Source organism: Eumetopias jubatus, unplaced genomic scaffold, assembly GCF_037043125.1.
Source record: "Eumetopias jubatus isolate StellerSeaLion01/CBP00866 unplaced genomic scaffold, mEumJub1_p1.0 scaffold_1, whole genome shotgun sequence".
Lineage (NCBI taxonomy): Eukaryota > Metazoa > Chordata > Mammalia > Carnivora > Otariidae > Eumetopias > Eumetopias jubatus.
This window is the reverse complement of record NW_028274807.1, coordinates 118,649,284-118,670,845: the sequence shown is the minus strand read 5'-3', so window position 1 is coordinate 118,670,845 and position 21,562 is coordinate 118,649,284. Positions and strand designations below refer to the sequence as shown.

General features: G+C 37.5%; 1 protein-coding gene across 3 annotated transcripts in view; it reads right to left on the bottom strand.

The window, feature by feature from the left end:
• Positions 1-21,562, bottom strand: part of TFDP2 (transcription factor Dp-2) — a 172,858-nt gene that overhangs the window by 116,524 nt on the left and 34,772 nt on the right. For all 3 annotated transcript variants that reach the window (XM_028099124.2, XM_028099125.2, XM_028099126.2), the window contains exon 2: positions 2,595-2,712. In XM_028099124.2, the coding sequence (XP_027954925.1) occupies positions 2,595-2,609 (15 nt within the window). In that variant the 5' untranslated portion in view covers positions 2,610-2,712. The remainder of the gene's footprint in view (positions 1-2,594; positions 2,713-21,562) is intronic.

Sequence of the window (21,562 nt, the reverse complement as noted above, 5' to 3'; positions counted from 1 at the left end):
ACTGAGGTAAGTGCCAAATGAGTCTCCTGCTTCTACTATGCCCCTCTTCGGTCTAGTCACTCAGCAGCCAGGAAAAACTTTCTAAAACAGTAAGTCAGGTCACCCAAGTACCCACCAAATCTCCAATGGCTTCTTACTGACATTTTAAATACACACCCATCACCTCAGTCTTTGAGGCTCCACATGATCTGGCTCCTGCTTTCTTTCTGACTTCATCTCCTACACTTTTCCTTGCTTACTCTGTTCCACTTATAAACTGGTCATCTTGCTGTTCCTTGAACAACCACACCCTTTCCTGCCTCTACCTGGAATGTTCTTTCCCCAGATACTCATAAGGCTGGCTTCCTCTTCTTGGATTGAGACTCAAGAGCACTTCTGTCTAAACATCATTTCCTTAAAGAGAACTCTCTGAACACCTAAGTTGAAAGAACTCTCCCTCACTGCCATCATTCTCTCTCTTCTTACCCTGTTTTACTTTTCTTCATGACATTTATCATTACCTGACATTATATATGTATTTATTATCTTCTCTCAATACAGACACTATAAGCCCCAGGAAGGCAGGAGCCTAGAACAGTATCAGGTACCTATACTGGGGGCAGGGAGGAGAATGAATTACTCATGGCATTGTGAACTAGTATAATCCTTTCAGTAAATATCTTGACAAAACATATTAAGAACCACAAAAATGTTCTTCTCTATTGCAGAATGGCAGTTATGAATGGTTATTTTCAGACAGCCTATTTCAATTCTTTCCCACATGCGTCCGCTCAGCCCAATCTGAGGCCTGACCTCTTCACGTCCCTAACTCTAAGATATCAAGAGGATCAGCTCATCACTTATCCCTCCCCCCCTAGGTTGCCATAGCAGAAAGAGAAACACATTGCTCACCGTTTGATTTCTTCCAAATATACAAACAAAATAGGGGGAGTATAATTAGCACTGGTTCAAATGCTTTACGTTACTTTAGGGAAACAACTTTTAATATAGCAAATTGTACATATGACTAGGAAAATGATATTTGATTCAAGGTACATTGTAAGCCAAAATATGCTTGCTATTTGAACGTTAACTAGCTTGTGGTTCAGGATAACTTTTACTTCCTTTTTTTCCTAAGGAGAAAAAAATTAAGAAAATATTCTGCAAGAAAATTCCCAATATATAGACTAAAACTTTGCTTCTTCTTTTCCCCAAACAGCACTTTAACAAATATATATATATATATATATATATATATATATATAACAACCTTAGATTAAAGCAGAGTATTCCTGTTAATTTATCCTAACAAAATTAGTTACATGATAATGAAGCAAAATCTGTATCTGCTTATAGCATGTCAAAAGCAAGGTTAATAATAGGAAAATAGAGGTAAATCATGAAGAGTTTTTTTTTAAATGTTATTCTTTAGATGTATAATGTGCAGTATTTGGAACTATCTGTCTGGCTGACAAAGAGACCTTTTCACACAATATAACGTTTGCTGCTCCTGGTCACAATTAAGTAAACCACTAGTAGATATCACACTTGAGCAGCACCAAGGTCCACCCCAAGGAGTCTGAAACTGGAGCTCACATGGGCAGATAGGATCTGTCAAGCTGCCTTCCTCCTTTCCTTTGCATCTCTCTTTCTCTGAACAGGCTGGTTCTGTAACACATATATTGAGAGGCTGCCTGGAGCACTAAGGAGCATGATTTGCAGAGAGAGACAGAGTATGAAGCAGATGCACACAAACAAGCAGAGATAATATATGGAAACTAAACACTGCTTCAATTCCTGGTATATTTCAAATTCTTGCACCCAGATCTTTCTAAGGGCCCACTAAATTCTTACTCTTAAAGTCTTTGAGACATTCCTGTATTTTTATAATAAATTCCCTTTTTAAGGTAGCCTAAGCAGATTTCTGTTGTGTGCAATCAAAGATTCCAACATCATAATCTGGGAACAGTAAAGCAATTATAAGTTATTTCCCTATATGTCACAATATTTATTTTCTGGCATAATCCTTCACATAAGTGGAAACAAATCTGTTGATACAGTCGGATAATAAAAAAATCACTTGAAGTAGATTCAGAAATAAAAGCCTTGAGCAGAGGAAAGAAACTGAATTAACTTCTCCAAAACATCAAAAACCTAATGTCCCCTCAGGGATCATCTCATGGAGGACAGCAAGCTTCTTCTGAACAACATCTCAGTACACATATTTCCTTGAGTAAGTCCACAAGAAAAAAATCGGGCCAAAGAAAACAGTGATTTTCTTGATAAGGCTAGTAAATCTCCAGCAAGTACCAAAACAAAAATTTATTACAGTACCAAAAAAGGAGAGGGTAGGGAAACTTTCTAGAGATAGCGATTTTGCAGCTGTTGAGAAGGCACAACTTGGCAGCAATTTACAAGAATGCTACTGTGCCCATTTAAGTGCTATATTCAATAGCCTTAAAGTTTACTATCTCATTCTTTGCATAAACAAAAACAATTATAAACTAATGCCAGTAAATTGAATTTGATGAATAAGAATAGTGAAGCAAATGTGCAAAGGAAAAAGTACAACTCACTTTAAGAATACTTACATTTAAAAATTTACAAATACTTACATTTTTTGCCGTCATGTCAAATTGTATTCGATTTAAAATTCTGTAAAGCCATTAAAAAACAAACAAAAAACAAAAATAAAAAAAAACTTCGTCTTCAATAATTCTTTAAAAGAACATCCTGTTAAAGGGGGAAAAAAGAGGGAATAGTAATGTAATAATAATAATAGGCAATTTTTATGTCATATTTACATGTGACATGCATTGTTCTTTAAGTGGGTTATTTAAATTAATCTTCACAAAAACACTGTGAGATATGTATCATTTTAACCCTCATTTTCCAAATAAAAATTGGGGCTTACAGAGCTTAAATAATTTGACCAAATCAATTCAGCTAACAAGTGATAAAACCTGGGCTCTGAAATATCACCATGTTGCTTTAGATAACACAGTGAAAGAAACACCAGGGCTTCTTGGAGAAACAGCCAATTCCAGGGTTGGGGTAAGAGATGTGGAAGATAAGACTAGAACATTTTATTGTACCTAGAGTAAGAAAGAGCTCAAAAAATGATGGAGACATATTAAAAGAATACAGGAGTCAGCTTAAAGGGCCTACAACTGGACAATTTGGAATAACTGGGCACCAAAGTATACACTGATAATAACAGATTATAATAGACTATAAACTCTTTGAATAAAATAACAATTCAGGACTTCATACTGATAGAAACAAATAATGAGGAAGAAGGGAAAGCTCCTTTGCAATACAGTACTAAATAGTAAATATAAATGAATGATGCAATGAGAAAACCAATTTGTAAACATCAAAAGAATAACTGATTAGACAAGGATTACCAATAGATACTAAAACTTCAGTGGGTAAAAGCTGGTAAGAAACAGGATATTTACATAGTCTTGAAATATCACCCCACAAAATACCGATTAATTCAAACTTTACAGTGAAGAAACCTGGCACCCACCACTTAGCCAAAGTGATCCAACCTACCAAATGACCACTAACAATGACACAAACCAACATCATGCATCTCCACAAGTGCACTGAGATGGACAGAATACCACTTTTGAGATATTTCCACCCAAAGCATAATCTAAATCTAATCATGGGGAAATACCAGAGAAATTTAAATTGAGGGGCGTTCTATATATAATGGACTGAACTTTTCAAAAATTGTTGTGTAATGAAAGAAAAAAGGAACCTGACAAACATTCTAGGTTTAAAAAGACTAAAGTCACATAAAAATTAAATTCAACATGATCCTTGACTGGCCTTTGGACCAGAAAAAATAATTGCTGTGAAGACCATTATTATGGCAACTGGAAAAACTGAAAAACGGCTCACAGACTGGATAATAGCATTGTCTGAGTGTTCCATTTCCTGCGCTGATCAGAAGACTGTGGGTTTTTTTAAGTGAGTGTTCTTGTTTTTAGAAAAAACACACCAAAATATTTAGAAGCGGATAAGTATAATAATAGTAACTTACTTTCAAATCATGAAAAAAATACATAATCTGTATACAGAGAGAAAGTGGGAATGATAAAGCAAGTGTGGCAAAATGTTGACAACTGGATAATCTGGGTAAAGGGTATTCAGGAGTTCTTTGCCCTATTTTTTGAAACTTTTATTTTACATTATTTCAAAATTGAAGCTTTAATAAGACACTTAAGGGGAAGGAAAAAATAAAACTTAATTTTGGAAAGACCATAAACAATGGGGCTTCAAGAAATGGAGGCTCCAACTGTCTACCTCATATACTAGAATTTGCATCTACAAGTAAAACTCTGTGGGTGAAAAAAAGTTGTTTTTACTTTTCAGTAAAACACTGAATTTACAATTTTTCAGGGTGCTTGGGTGGCTCAGGCAATTAAACATCGGACTCTGGCTCAGGTCATGATCTCAGGGTCCTATGATGGAGCCCTGAGTTGGGCTCCCCGCTCAGCGGGGAGTCTCCTTGTCCCTCTCCTTCTGCTCCTCCCCCTGTTCATGTGGGCACATGTGCACGTGCTCTCTCAAAAATAAAATCCTTAAAAAAAAAACACACACCCCTGAATTTACAATATTTCAATAATAAAGAAAACATAAATTTAAAAAAACCCAAGACAGACCTGGACTACCACTATGATTTTCATTGTCCCACGGTAGCTATAGATTTGTTCACAATGTCTGTCATGATCTAATATGAAAATCAAGTTCCTATGCTAGAACATGCTAGAACTGTTTCACATTCATCAACTATTTGTTATTTTTCTCTTCAGTATTAAAAATATCAGATAAATAATAAAGCACAAGTTCCTGACATTCCATTCACTAAACTACCTGACATTTTAAAACTAAGAATGTAAGGCTAAAAAGGAGTATTTCCTCTTGAAGATTAATATTTTAGCCAAGCTGATCTAATAGATCTACAGAGAACTCTGTACCTAATAGATAGAAAACATCTCGTTAAGCACATATTTACAAAATTTGTCCACAACAAAGTAGTAATGTATTTCAAAGAGGCAGTATTATACAGATTATGCTCAAACAGCGCATGAGTTAAGAAAATTTGAAATATCTAGAATGAATGACAATGAAAATAGCAATAAAGAATAAAAGAATATTCAGAATTGAATGACAGTGAAAATAATAAAACTGGGTAGCTTAGTCCGAAGACAATGCACAACACTTGATCTCCGAGGTTGTGATTTCAAGTCCAACACTGGGTGTAGAGATTACTCAAAAATAAATAACAAATAAACTGAAAAAAAAAAAAAAAGAAAATAATAAAACTTGCAAAGTATAGCTGAAGTAGTACTTAGAAGTAAATTTATATTTCTCTTCATTCATGAAGCAATCAACTTAAAAGCTTAAAAAAGATCAGTGGGAACTCAAAGATAGAAGAGAGGAACAAGAACTGATTATTTAAATAGGAAAAATTAAAATAACAGTTGGTTCTAAGTGTCCTGATTGAAGCCAGCATCTAATAAATAAAGCAACAGTGTTAGCAGAGTGAAAAGAGCATGGACTTTTTACATTTAGGCTAAGTCTCAGCTCTGACACTTATCAGCTGTGTGACCTTCTACAAGTGACTTAACCATTTTGAGTTTGTGTCCTCATCTGAAAAAAAGGTATACTGAGTTTTTCAAGGTTATGTTAGCAGTAAATTACATACAATCTGTTTAAATGAAAATCATCAGATCCAAGTTAATGTGCCAAATGCCCTACAGTTCATACATAAACAATGAACACTCAAAACCACAAAAAATTCAATTTTAAATATTTCTAAGATTACCTTCTGACCTACTGAAATGTAGTTATAACAAAAACAATGAAGTGTTTTTCATCAAAGTCCCTGTTAAATTTTAGAAACCTATTGCCTACCCAGTATCTTTTCCTCTTCTCCCTTAGAAGTTGAAGGTGGCAATGTGCCCAACTAAAAAAAAAAAAAGGTACTACATTCTCAGACTCCCTTTCAGATGTGCTGACCATATGACATAATTCTGGTCAATGAAATATAAGCAGACATCACTGGGTTGGTCTACCAGATTCAGTTAGTAAATGTCCTTTTTCCCTTCTCCCCATTTCATTCCAAAATATGGTTGTTATGGTTAAAGTGGCTTGTTTCCATACATCTGCTTCATTACAATATTCAGTATTCAATATGGTATTCTATTTCCTAATGGCTGTGCTATTGAGTGACACTGATATTTACCCAAATTAAAAAAAAAAAATAACAGGGTCGCCTGGGTGGCTCAGTCTTTAAGCGTCTGCCTTCGGCTCAGGTCACGATCCCAAGATCCTGGGATCGAGCCCTGCATCAGGCTCCCTGCTTGGCAGGAAGCCTGCTTCTCCCTCTCCCACCACCACCCACAGCTTGTGTTCCTGATCTCACTAACTCTCTCTGTCAAATTAAAAAAAAAAAAAAATTAACAGAGTGTTACTATTTCAGCACACAATAGCAAGTGGTGACCAATAAAATACTGCTTAGCCACATTAATGAGCCACATTAACAAACTTAATTTTGTTTAGTATTCCCTTTGTATCCTCTCACCAGAGCAAAGTACAAATTAGAACCTCTAAATGTTACCTAAATGATAAATGTTTGAAACAGAGCCTAAGTGCATGGATTTCTTGAGTAAATTTACCTTAACATCTCTGTGCCTCAATTTCTCCATCTGCAAAAATAGTAACAAACAGTACATCTACTTCATTGAGTCAAGACATGAAAAATTATTAAGACACTGCCTAGCACAGTGAAAGCCTTCAATATTAGGGAAAAAAGCAGTTTGCTGATTTTTCATGACAAATTAAGGTTTCTTCTTCCAAAATAAATAATACATAACTCACACATAGTAGCAGTAAAAAATACCACACCATAAATCTAGTTTAAAAAGGAAATAAAGTGTCTAATTATGGTTAGGAAAAACTTTTCTCTCATTAATTTATTTATCCAGCAAGCACTGAACACCCACTATGTGCAAGGCACTAATCCAGGCACTGAAGACATCCTACTAGATCAGAGAAACAGCAAGCATAAACCTTCAAAGGTAACTTAAATTATGTAAAATTATAGGGGCGCCTGGGTGGCTCAGTCGGTTAAGTGCCTGCCTTAGGCTCAAGTCATGACCTGGAGTCCCAGGATTGAGCCCTAGGTCATCAGCCTCCCTGCTCAGCAGGGAGTCTGCTTCTCCCTCTGCCCCTCACCCTGCTCCTGCTCTCTCTCTCTCTCTCTCTCTCTCATAAATAAATCTTTTTAAAAATTATGTAAAATTACATTAAGATAAATGTTATAAAAAGAAATGGGATTATGATAGAGATCTGTCTCATTCAATTAAAAATGAAGAAGTATGCTGTACTGGTTTTGAGTGAGAGTTTATAACCTTTAGTTTAAACACATTTCTAAGTATTTTTAAAGCTTTTGCTTTTTTTAAACACTGTTTTTAACCTAAAAATTATTTGCAACATATGACTTAAAACCAAGTGTCTAGAAAGTAAATAAACATGGCACTGAATGTTTCAACAAATTGCCATCTTTGGTGGCACCGGCAATTCTCAAAGATAAACCAGTCATGTGCACTGATGCATTATGTTTTATCCAGGCTCAACAATCGTACACTTTTTCCTGTCACCAAGTTCTTCAGTTGGTTAAAAAATAAGTCGGATTTCTTCTTCCAGCTTCATGAACACATTATGTCAAGCTCAAAAAGTCAATCTTTGTGACCTCACCATCTGCCATGATCTCTTGTCAGTTTCAGACAATGCAACGCCCACAGATGGTCTCAAAATGCAAGCCCTTTTCCTTTCCAATCATAATTTAGCAGCTCTGGCCACAAAGCCTTTTAAAATGGTACAAATGGTACAATGGTAATCAAAATACGGAAAAGAAATAATTATGGATACATTTGTAAAATTAACATCACCTGAATCAGGGTATGTAGACTTTCTAACACTGCTGAAAAAGAGGCTACAAAAAATTACATTTCAGCAAAGGAAGCATATTTAAATGAAGACATTACTAATTTTAAAAACATGCCATGTTTCAATGTCTGGAATATACACAAAACAATACAATAAGAAAAAATATCAGCCAGGGTCCCAGCTCTCAGATGCAACTACAATAAGTTTTTGGCATACCTTCCTTCAGTGTTCTCTTTCTACACTCTAACTTCAGATAAGTGGTATTAATGAGAAGATATTTTTAATGGAAAGTGATAGTAACTCACTTTCTTAGGTGAAGAGCATATCTAGGCACTCTCCTATATGCTTCACATGTATTATCTCATGTCATTCACACTACAACTCTATCAGGTAAATATTATTACTGGTCACATTTTACAGGTGACAAAACAGCTTTAGAGAGTTGAAGTAATTTGCCTGCTTAACCAGCTGTGTAAATGGCAATGCCAGAATATCAACCCGGGATCTCAGACCAGCAGACATGTTCTTAATCACCATGCTTATTTACATAAAATATCTGACTTGAGATACAATAGATTCTCAAAATATAATAAAATATGTGATTACTACTATAAGAAATCCATATAAGAGGATAATTTACTATACCAAAAAAATCCTTCAAAATTTCATATGGCACAGGTCACATACATTTCTTTGGGTCAGATTTTAACCCTTTTTAGTTCTTTCTTTTTTAAAATTACAATATTAGGGCGCCTGGGTGGCTCAGTCGTTAAGTGTCTGCCTCTGGCTCAGGTCGTGATCCCAGGGTGCTGGGATCGAGTCCCACATCGGGCTCCCTGCTCGGCGGGAAGTCTGCTTCTCCCTCTCCCACTGCCCCTGCTTGTGTTCCCTCTCTCGCTGTATCTCTCTCTGTCAAATAAATAAAATCTTTAAAAAAAAATAAAATAATAAAATAAAATTACAATATTAAATTAAAATTTCTTTATTTTTAAGCACATAATAAACTTTATTTTTCTTTTTATAGTTACATAGTATTCCTTTACATTGTAGTACCGTAATTTACTTTACTGCTGATGGACATTTAGATATCCTAAATTTCCAAACTGGTGACAGTAACCACGTTTTAATGACTCAATCCTAATGTTTGATCTGGTCTCTTGACTACCTCTCCATCTCTGTGTTGAATCACTTCCCCATACCTATGCTTCCCTAACCTAGTTCCCCTGGTCTTCTGCTGTCAGTTCCTCAAAAGCATGTTCTTCCTGCCTTAGGGCCTCTGCACATGCTGTTCCCTCAGCCTGGAATATTCACCAAAGGTTAATTCCTCTTCCTTCAGATCTCTTCTCAATGTCACTTCCTCAGGGAAAACTGTCCCTCTCCTTCTACCCAGACTAGGTCAGGGGTCTTTCTCTACTTATGCTCTCCTATACTTTCTCCTTTTATGGCACCCACTGGGTTGTCATTATCTATTTATTTGTGTGATTATCAGAATGTGGTCTATCTCTGCCAACTAAAGTGTAAGTTTCTTGACGGCGGTGACCCTATCTGTTTACTATTATATACCCAGTGTCTAGCACATGGTTGGAACTCAAGTGATAATTTGTTTTTTGCTTTTTTTTTTTAAGATTTTATTTATTTATTTGAGATAGCGAGAATGAGAGAGAGAGAGAGAGCACGAGAGGGGGGAGGGTCAGAGGGAGAAGCAGACTCCCTGCTGAGCAGGGAGCCGGATGTGGGACTCGATCCCGGGACTCCAGGATCATGACCTGAGCCGGAGGCAGTCGCTCAACCAACTGAGCCACCCAGACGCCCCTTGTTTTTTGCTTTTAAGGCAATATTTATTTAATGAATTACAGACTCAATACTTTATTTTCATCCTTTCATAATGATAATCTCATCTAATAATGACAGCAGAAAATAAAAAGATACATAAACATGTAACACATTCACACATCTGAAATGTCATTAAGCTATACAGAATTTTGAGTGACACTTTCCTACCATGAACAAAAAGTCTTTTGGAGCCAGCACTGTATTTGTGTTTAATTTTTTAAAAAATTATAGTTAAAATATTTAAAATAGGGTATATTTATTTGATTTCACTAATTTTTAAGGTGAAAACAAAAGTGCGCAAGAGTAAAATATGAAAAACACCTTTACTAAAAGCTGCTCTTCCACAGAACCATCAACATTTTACACTTTAAAAAAAAGGAAAAGAAAATTGCTTTTATGTCTATTGCTCACTTTTTAAGTTGAAAAAATTTTTCCAGATTTACGTAAGTTGAAAAAATTTTTCCAGATTTACATAAGTTGAAAAAATTTTTCCAGATTTACATAGCTTTTACCCAAGACTCTGAACAATGATAAAACTGATTAATACTACAAGCAATCAATAACAACTTTTAACAGTCTTCTACAGATGTGCAGTGAAATAATGAATAATGTTTCAGCACTACTCATTCATTTACATATTCAATAAATACTTACTGCCTGTTGTATGTCAAACATTAGGCTGAGCATTAAAGATACTATGAGAAACAATGACAGTCCCTGCCTTTGTGGAGCCTACATTTTCACTATGAAGATAGGCATTAAACATGAATTTCATAATTAACTACTTTATGACAATTACTGTGAAGTGCTACTACAGCAGACAAAAAAGATGAAAAGAAAGCATGTAAAATAAGGGACTGGGACTCCACGGGCTTTAGAGAAGATTTCTTTCAGGAAGTGAAGTTCGAGCTGAGCTCAACAAACTTAGTAAACCACTGGAAAAGAGAGAGGGTTCATCACAGCCAGAGAGAAAAATCAGCATAGGGGAATGCTCATAGAAAGAAAAGCATATGGGACGTTCCAGAAACTGAAGGAAGATCTAGAGACCTGAAAACAGGGCAAAAGGGAAGACTGCTAGGAGATGAGGTGAGAGCCAGAGAGAACAGAAGGTGCACAATGAAACGTCATACCATCGGATTTTTCTCAAAAATCAGATTAGTGGGAAGCCTCAGAAAGATTTTAAGCAGGGAACCAAACATCTGAACCAGAAGAGATACTAAATTATGTTCACCAAAGATTAAGTAAAAATTATTTGCATCCTAATTATTTAAAAACCAGCAGTATCAGCTATATTCTAGAGTTCTTTAGTAACTGAAATGCTCACTCATTTCTTGGATACATCAGGTAAATTTATATTCATCATCTATAATCCATTTATCTAACAAACAACCTTAACCCACTGAAACAAAACTCAAAGCACAGAAATGAGAGAGGAAAAAAAAAAAGTCCGCAGCTGTCAAATTAGCTTTGAGAAAACCCATGCACTAACTCGAGTTCAGTAACTCGAGTCTTCAGGCCTTCCTTCATGTTATTAATTTTAATTAACATAAAATTCTTGGTAAATTCAACTATCTTGATTTTCAGGCTTCAAGCCAATTATACCCAGTAGAAAAGAGGTGGTAATAGGGAAAAATGGGTTAGGCAGTGTTATAGATGAGTACATTAGCAAGTAATTCACAACTGACAGCTTAATACTGAAGGAAGATTAGACATACAATTACATTTCACCACGTAAATTCACTGAAGTAGAATTCCTCCCTTATTCCCTGATGAAATTGGGTTAATGACCTGTTCCTTACATGTGCTTCTATAATAAAACCTAAGCAACATTTTTGTTTCACACATTTCATAGATCATAACATTTATGACTCATTCTTACTTACTGAAAACAAAAATCTAAGAGAAAACTTATTTCTGTCCTGACCAAAGAAACAGTATTAGAAGATATCACCCAAATTTAAAACAAAATCACATTTCAAATCCTGAAGATTTCAAATCCTAACAGAAAAGTTCTTTTACACCAAGCAGAAGCCAAATTTTAAACCATTAATTCACAGATTAAATCGCTTGTTGCACATATGCTTTTTAAGTAAAGTTGCATTTCCAGATCAACACAGCTTTACATTAGTAATACAAATGTTAAAACTTATCCAAACTTGACCCATCACAACAGGCAAGATGAGTTTTCAAAATATCATCTAGGTAGTAATATAAATTTAGAGAAAGTACTGTACAAAGAACTATGCAAGCATCAAAACTTCAATTTACCCAAGAGTCCAAGAAGAAGACAACACTGGAAGCAATCAAAAAGGAGCAGTGTTCTTTTAGGTACCCTCTCCTGTGTACTGTCCCTCCCCAGTGTAGAATTTGGGCCTCTGGTGTGTATGTAGGCACTCTGGTAACGTGTTCAGGCCAGGGGCAATACATGTTAGGAACAAGGCTTTGGAGATGAGTTGAGCTAGAGGTGAGTGCACTAGAAGCTTTGTTTAAATCCGCTTCTTTGGCATTTGGCATAACTGTTTCTGGTGGGGAGCACGGCTCCTTTGTCTTTACTGTCTTCTGACGGAGAAGGCTGGGGGCTCCCTGTTGCCACCAGAGCCATACTGGGCTCTGCCTGGATCAGGACTGAGGTCTAAGCTCCATGGCTTGCCCTGAAAACCAAGTATCAGAGCCCCCATCCCCTCTTTTTATTTTACTACTACTACTACTACTACTATTATTATTAACATACTTGTAATAGAAAAAAGTTTGTACATGGAAAAAAAAAGGAGCAGTGTTTTTATTGGATCATGTCAATCCTCCTTAAATTAATTTGTAAGTTTCACATCTTAAAAATGTTGAATCTTCTTATCTAAGAATATAGTATATATTTCCATTTATTCAAATCTGCTTTATGCCCTTCAGAGATATGTAAATTTTTTCCTGACATAGCTGTTATTGGTTGAACTGTGTCCCCCCAAAAGATATGTTCAAGTTCTAACCGCCAATACCTAGGAGACCTTATTTGGAACTAAGGTCTTTGCAGATGGAATCAAGTTAGAATGAGATCATACTGGAATTAGGATAAGCCCTAATCCAATATGACTGATGTTCTTCGAAACAGGAGAAGTGACAAAGAGAAGTTAGCTATGTAGGGACGGAGGCAGAGACTGGAGTTATATTGCCACAAATGAAGAAACACAAGGAGCTACCAGAAACTGAAAGAGGTGACAAAAGATCCTCTTTTTTTTTAATTTTATTTTGTTATGTTAATCACAATACATTATATCATTAGTTTTTGATGTAGCGTTCCATGATTCATTCTTTGTGTATAACACCTAGTGCTCCATGCAGTACGTGCCCTCCTTAATACCTATCACCAGGCTAACCCATCCCCACACCCCCATCCCCTCTAGAACCCTGTTTGTTTCTCAGAGTCCATAGTCTCTCATGGTTTGTCTCCCCCTCCGATTCCCCCACCTTCATTTTTAGCTTCCTTCTTTTTTTTTTTTTTAACATATAATGTATTATTTGTTTCAGAGGTACAGGTCTGTGATTCATCAGTCTTACACAATTCACAGTGCTCACCATAGCCCATACCCTCCCCAATGTCCACCACCCAGCCACCCCATCCCTCCCACCCCCCACCACTCCAGCAACCCACCGTTTGTTTCCTGAGATTAAGAACTGCTCATATCAGTGAGATCATATGAGACATGCCTTTCTCTGATTGACTTATTTCGCTTAGGATAATACCCTCTAGTTCCATCCACGTTGTTGCAAATGGCAAGATTTCATTTTTTTTGATGGCTGCATAATTTTCCATTGTGTGTGTGTGTGTGTGTGTGTGTGTGTGTGTGTGCGTGTGTATATACACACGCACACACCACACCTTCTTTATCCATTCATCTGTTGATGGACATCTTGGCTCTTTCCATAGTTTGGCTATTGTGGACATTGCTGCTATAAACATTGGGGTGCACATACCCCTTAGGATCACTACATTTGTATCTTTGGGGTAAATATCCAGTAGTGCAATTGCTGGGTCGTAGGGTAGCTCTATTTTCAACTTTTTGAGGACCCTCCATACTGTTCTCCAGAGTGGCTGCACCAGCTTGCGTTACCCCCAACAGTGTACGAGGGTTCCCCTTTCTCCGCATCCTCGCCAATATCTGTCGTTTCCTCACTTACTAATTTTAGCCATTCTGACTGGTGTGACGTGGTATCTCATTGAGGTTTTGATTTGGATCTCCCTGATGGCGAGCGATGTTGGGCGCTTTTTCATATGTCTGTTGGCCATCTGGATGTCTTCTTTGGAAAAATGTCTGTTCATGTCTTCTGCCCATTTCTGGATTGGATTATTTCTTCTTTGATTGTTGAGTTTGATAAGTTCTTTATAGATTTTGGATACTAGCCCTTTATCTGGTATGTCAGTTGCAAATATCTTCTCCCATTCTGTTGGTTGTCTTTTGGTTTTGTGGACTGTTCCCTTGGCTGTGCAAAAGCTTTTTATCTTGATGAAGTCCCAATAGTTCATTTTTGTCCTTGCTTCCCTTGCCCTTGGCGATGTTTCTAGGAAGAAGTTGCTGCGGCTGAGGTTGACGAGGTTGCTGCCTGTGTTCTCCTCTAGGATTCTGATGGACTCCTGTCTCACATTTAGGTCTTTCATCCATTTTGAGTCTATTTTTGTGTGTGGTGTGAGGAAATGGTCCAGTTTCATTCTTCTGCATGTGGCTGTCCAATTTTCCCAACACCATTTCTTGAAGAGACTGTCTTTTTTCCATTGGACATTCTTTCCTGCTTTGTCGAAGATTAGGTGACCATAGAGTTGAGGGTCTATTTCTGGGCTCTCTATTCTGTTCCATGATCTATGTGTCTGTTTTTGTGCCAGCACCATACTGTCTTGATGATGACAGCTTTGTAATAGAGCTTGAAGTCTGGAATTGTGATGCCACCAGCTTTGTTTTCTTTTTTCAACATTCCTCTGGCTATTCGGGGTCTTTTCTGGTTCCATACAAATTTTAGGATTATTTGTTCCATTTCTTTGAAAAGAGTAGATGGTATTTTGATAGAGATTGCATTAAATGTGCAGATTGTTCTAGGTAGTATTGACATCATCACAATATTTGTTCTTCTAAACCATGAGCATGTTTCTCTTTTCTTTTTGGTAAGTCTGGCCGGGGTTTATCAATCTTATTAATTCTTTCAAAGATCCAGCTCCTAGTTTTGTTGATCTGTTCTACTGTTCTTTTGGTTTCTATTTCATTGACTTCTGCTCTGTTCTTTATTATTGCTCTTCTCCTCCTGGGTTTTCGCTTTATTTGCTGTTCTTTCTCCAGCTCCTTTCGGTGTAGGGTTAGGTTGTGTATTTGAGACCTTTCCTGTTTCCTGAGAAAGGCTTCTATTGCTATATACTTTCCTCTCAGGACTACCTTTGCTGTATCCCAAAGATTTTGAACACTTGTGTTTTCATTTTCATTGGTTTCCATGAATTTTTTTAATTCTTCTTTAATTTCCTGGTTGACCCATTGTTCTTCTTTAATTCTTCTTTAATTTCCTGGTGACCCATTGTTACATCTTATGGTATCACTTATCTCTCGAATTCTGCCCTTGTGATCCAGTAGTTGTTTATCTCTCTTTTTCTCAGCTTCTTTATTTTCCATCATTGGGTCTTGGATGCTCTTTAGCCTCCATGTATTTGAGTTCTTTCCGACTTTCCTCTTGTGAATGAGTTCTGGCTTCAAAGCACTGTGGTCTGAAATTATGCAGGGAATGATCCCAATCTTTTGGTACCAGTTGAGACCCAATTTGTGACCTAGGATGTGATCTAATCTGGAGAATGTTCCATGGGCACTAGAAAGAATGTATATTCTGTTGCTTTGGGATGGAATGTTCTGAATATATCTGTGAAGTCCATTTGGTCCAGTGTGTCATTTAAAGTCTTTATTTCCTTGTTGAACTTTTGCTTAGATGATCTGTCCATTTCAGTGAGGGGGGTGATAAAGTCCCCTACTATTATTGTATTGTTGTCGATGTGTTTCTTTGCTTTTGTTATTAATTAGCTTATATAATTAGCTGCTCCCATGTTAGGGGCATAGATATTTACGATTGTTAGATCTTCTTGTTGGATAGACCCTTTAAGTATGAAATAGTGTCCCTCCACTTCTCTTATTATAGTCTTAGGTTTAAAATCTAATTTGTCTAATACAAGGATTGTACATTCAGGGTAACTATTGAAAGATAAGAATTTACTGCCATTGTATTGCCTGTAAGGTGACTGTTACTGTATATTGTCTGTGTTCCTTTCTGGTCTATGTTACTTTTAGGTTCTCTGTTTGCTTAGAGGACCCATTTCAATATTTCTTGTAGGGCTGGTTTCGTGTTTGCAAATTCCTTTAGTTTTTGTTTGTCTTGGAAGGTTTTTATCTCTCCTTCTATTTTCAATGATAGCGTAGCTGGATATAGTATTCTTGGCTGCATATTTTTCTCATTTAGTGCTCTGAATATACCATGCCAGTCCTTTCTGGCCTGCCAGGTCTCTGTGGATAGGTCTGTTGCCAATCTAATGTTTCTACCATTGTAGGTTACAGATCTCTTCTCCTGAGCTGCTTTCAGGATTTTCTCTTTGTCTCTGAGACTCGTAAGTTTTCCTATTAGATATTGGGGTGTTGATCTATTTTTATTGATTTTGAGGGGGGTTCTCTGTGCCTCCTGGATTTTGATGCCAGTTTCCTTCCCCAAATTAGGGAAGTTATCTGCTATAATTTGCTCCAATATACCTTCTGTCCCTCTCTTTCTTCTTCTTCTGGGATCCCAATTATTCTAATATTGTTACATCTTATGGTATCACTTATCTCTCGAATTCTGCCCTTGTGATCCAGTAGTTGTTTATCTCTCTTTTTCTCAGCTTCTTTATTTTCCATCATTGGGTCTTCAATATCACTAATTCTCTCTTCTGCCTCATTTATCCTAGCAGTTAGAGCCTCCATTTTTTATTGCACCTCATTAATAGCCTTTTTGATTTCGACTTGGTTAGATTTTTAGTTCTTTTATTTCTCCAGAAAGGGTTTCTCTAGTATCTTCCATGCTTTTTTCAAGCCCAGCTAGTACCTTTATAATCGTCATTCTGAACTCTAGTTCCGACATCTTACTAATGTCCGTATTGATTAGGTCCCTGGCAGTCGGTACTGCTTTTTGTTCTTCTTGTTGAGGTGAGTTTTTCCATCTGTCATTTTGTGCAGAGGAGAACAGATGAACGAGAGAACAAAATGCTAACATGGTAACAACGGCCCCAGAAAAATATACACTAAACAAATCAGAAGAGACCTGAAACCAGGGGGAAAGAAAGGGAAACAAAGAAAAAAGAAAAAAAAAAAAGAATATGATCAAATATGATCAGGCTGGTGAATAGATGAGTGCCAAACACTAGATGTGGGGCATATTTTGGTCTGTTAGAAGAAACTGCCTCCCAAAATTTTAAAGAAAGAAAAACATATATGTACAAAAATAAGGGTAAATATGATAAAGGGATAGAATATGACTGTAAAAATGAAAATTATAAAAGATTTTATAAAAGGAATTGATAAGAAGTTGGTTGAAAAAAGAAAGAGAAATTAAAAAAAAAAAGGAGAGAATGTGATCAGGCAGGAGACTAGAACAAAGCCATACACTAGAGATTGAGGGTTTATTTTGGTCTGTTAGAAGAAAGTATCCCAAAATTTTAAATAGAGAACTTATATATATACCAAAAATAAGGTTAACTACAATGAAGGGATAGACTACGACTCTAAAAATGAAAAATAAAAAAGATTTTTAAAAAAGGGATTGATAAGAGCACCTGGGTGGCTCAGTTGGTTAAGCAACTGCCTTTGGCTCAGGTCATGGTCCTGGAGTCCCAGGATCGAGTCCCACATCGGGCTCCCTGCTCAGCAGTGAGTCTGCTTCTCCCTCGGACCCTTCCCCTTCTCATGCTCTCTCTCTCTATCTCATTCTCTCTCTCAAATAAATAAAATCTTTAAAAAAATAAAAATAATTTAAAAAAGGGGATTGATAAGATGTTGGTTGAAAAGGGGAAAAAGAAAAATTAAAAAAATAGAAAAAGAAAAAAAGAAAATTAAAAAATTAACTTTGAAAGACTAAATTAGGATGAAGAAAAGCCATGAATTCTATGTGTAGTATTCCCCTAGCGCTGAAGTTCGGCCGTTCTCATTGACTGGTAAACTTGGTCTTGGCTGGCTGTTCTTGCTATCTTCTGGGGGAGGGGCCTGTTGCCGTGGTTCCCAAATGTCTTTGCCGAGGCGGAATTGCCCCGCCTTGCCGGTCAGCTCGGGTTTGCTCTCAGGAGCTTTTGTTCCCTGCAAGCTTTCCATACAGCTTTGGAGGACGAGAGTGAAAATGGTGGCCTCCCAATCTCCACCGCGGAGGGGCTGAGAACTCGGGCCCCCGCTCCTCAGTGCGCGCGCAGAGAAAAGCAGTCAATCACTCCCGTCTCCCCAGTCTCCGGCTGCACTCCGTGCTCACCCGGCCTGTGACCGAGCGTTTCTATCTCTGGCACCCGACCCCGTGTGGAGTCTCCAAACCCAGCAGATTCCTGCGGTGCACTCCCACGCCACTCCTCCCGGGGAGGAAGGGGAATCTCCCCAGATCTGCTGCTTGTTGGGTCCCTGCTGGAGGAGTAGTGGCCTGACTGTGCTGCGGATCACGGTTTATGGCAACCCCGAGCTGAGAGCCCGCTCCTCCACGCCATCTCTGCAGCCAGCTTCCCCACTCTGATACCCGGGAGCTCTGCTGCACTCAGACACCCCCAGTCTTCCTGTGACCCCGAGGGTCCTGAGACCACAGTGTCCCGCGAGGGTTCCACCCCCCGCTTAGCCACTGGAGCGACGTCCCTCAGCAGAGCCAACTTCTAAAGGTTCCAATTTTGGGCTCCGCCGCTCTATCACTTGCCAGTAGCGGCTGATGGAGGCCCGTCCCCCACCGTCTATCTTCTCAAATATCGCCTCGGATTCACTTCTCTGCACGTCCTACCTTCCAGAAGTGGTCGCTTTTCTGTTCAGAGAGTTGCTGCTATTCTTTCCTTGGATCTCCTGTTGAGTTTATAGGTGTTCAGAATGGTCTGATACCTACCTAGCTGAATTCCTGGGACCAGACAAAATTTAGGTCTCCTAGTCCTCTGTCATCTTGCTCCCCGAAAGATCCTCTCTTAAAGGCATCACAGGAAGGATGGTCCTGCCAAGACTTTGATTTTGGACTTCTAGCTTAGAACAATGAGAGAATAAGTTTCCGTTGTTTTAAGCCACCTAGTGGGTGGTACTTTGTTATGGCAGCCCTAGGAAACTACTACTCTAGTTTTTATACATGTCTTGTTACAGGTATTCCCAGGTTTTCTTGTTGTTTTAGCTGGTTGTTGTCCTGTTATACATGAAATTCTCCATCGTAGCTTCCAAGCTGTTTGTATGTAATAAAGTTACAGATTTCTATTTGTTTATTTTATACCTCACTACAGAACTGAATTTTTTACTATCTGTAGTTTTTCAGTTGACTCTTTTGGGTTTTTCAGGTATAAAATTATATGAAAATAGGGATTGTTGGATCTTTCAAGTTCATAGAACAATGGATGTAGCCTGATTACAAATTTCTCTCTCAGCTTACCCAAACAGATATAAAATAAACAAGGAGAATAAATAAAACCACACAGAACCTATGCCTTCAACATTATCATTACTAGGAGACAGAGATGACAGCAATCTTCAAATTACCTATAAGTAAAGGAAAACAAATTCCTATGAAATCCCACTGCCTACCTTCTGCAAGCCTGTGAATGCAGAGAGGGAAAGGAGGGAGGCTAAAAAGATTCCATGAAAAAGAGCACAGGAGTACAAGGAACTCAGAGGAAGCACAGACAGGATTACCCCAGAGAAAGAGTAAAACAGTAAAGGTAAAAACACTGAACACAAGGTTAGACCTTAACAGTTCATAGCCCCAGTGATGTGAAAGCATCTAGAAACGGCTGAACCACCAGTGGCTGCCTCTGAGAAACAGTGCTTCTGAGGGTGAATCAGGTATACAGATAGAAGAGATGGAAGCTCTTGCAGACAAGGCAGTTAACGGAAAAAAAGGTAATAAAAGGGAGAAATTATACAGTCTACAGAAACAAAATAGAAACAAGACGTACCAACCCTTCCTCTACCCCTTTCCCTCACCACCAAAACCACAAATACATATAAGGAACTGAATAGAAGAGGGAAGAGTGACAGAAGAACTCTAAAACTAGAAACTTTGTCCACAGAATGCAGAGACACAACAACAGAAGTAAACTATATGCATATGAAAGTATTGCAAAAATCAGACAAATACAAATGAAAGGTTTTCTGTTGATAGTTTTCCTCCCAAAATGAACCATAGAGCTGGGGAAAACAAACACTCACTTCATATTGAATTAAATATCCTCAAACAAAAATTTGCAGAAAAAACCTGAGTCAGAAACACAAAAACAAAGAATAAAAATGGACAAAAAAAAAAAAGAAATTAAATAGAGTTGACTGAACTCCATAAAGAAATAGACGAAATGGGGCATCTGGGTGGCTCAGCTTAGTTGGTTAAGTGTCTGACTCTTGATTTTGGCTCAGGTAGTGATCTTGGGGTCGTGAGATTGAGCCCTGTGTTGGGCTCCACGCTCAGCAGGGAGTCTGCTTGAGATCCTCTCCCTCTCTTTCCCCCCTGCTTGTGCTCTCTCTCTAAAATAAATGAATAAATAAATAAATCTTAAAAAAAATGGAATAGACCACATCATATAAAAAATGAAAAACTAAATGATAAGGTACATGAGAAAGAATAGATATATTTTTTAAAGATTTATTTATTTACTTGAGAGAGAGTGAGCACACACTTGTGGCATGAGTGGGAGGGGCAGAGGGAGAGGGAGAAAGAATCTGAAGCTGACTTAGTGCTGAGTGCAGAGCCAGATGTGGGGCTTGATCTCACGACCCTGAGACCACGACCTGCCACCCAGGCACCCTGAGAGAGAACAGATTTTAATGAAAACACAGTAAAGGATGTTGAAGAAAAGGAGGAAAATGATAAAGAGAATGAAAATCACACAAAGAAGCAAAAACCAGAGAAACTGGTTGAAATGGGTAATAGGAAAGGAACATCAGTATTATTGGCGCCCCAATGAAGAAAATCAAAACAATGAACAGCATTAATATTAAAATTATAACATAAGAAAACTTTCCAGAAATAAAAGGCCTGAATCTACATGTTGAAAAGGCCTACTAGATACTTGAGAAAACTGACCCAGAATGAGCAATTGTAACACATATCCTTGTAAAACCGTTTAAAGAAAAAAACAAAACAAAACAAAGCTTCAGGGCTTCCAGGCAAATTGATAAAACAATTTACAAAGGTAAAGGCAAGGGAATTAGACTAGCATCAGATTTCTCAAAAATAACATATGGAGCAAGACAATAGTAGAGCAGTTTTTTCAAGAAACTTAAGGAAAGAAAATGTAAACCAAGGATATTATATCCTGCTAAGCTGTGTACTTCAAGTTTCCAAGACATCAAAAAACAGTTTGGGGAGTATGCTCCTTGATACTAGTCTTGGCAATGATTTTTTTTTTTTTTTTGGATTTGACACCAAAGGCAAATGTAACAAAAGCAAACATGAACAAGTGGGACTACATCAAACTAAAAAGCTCTGCACAGCAAAAGAAGCCATCAACAAAAAGAAAAGCCAACCTACTAAATGGGAGAAAATATTTGAAAATTATACATGTGATAAAGGGTTACTATCCAAAATATAT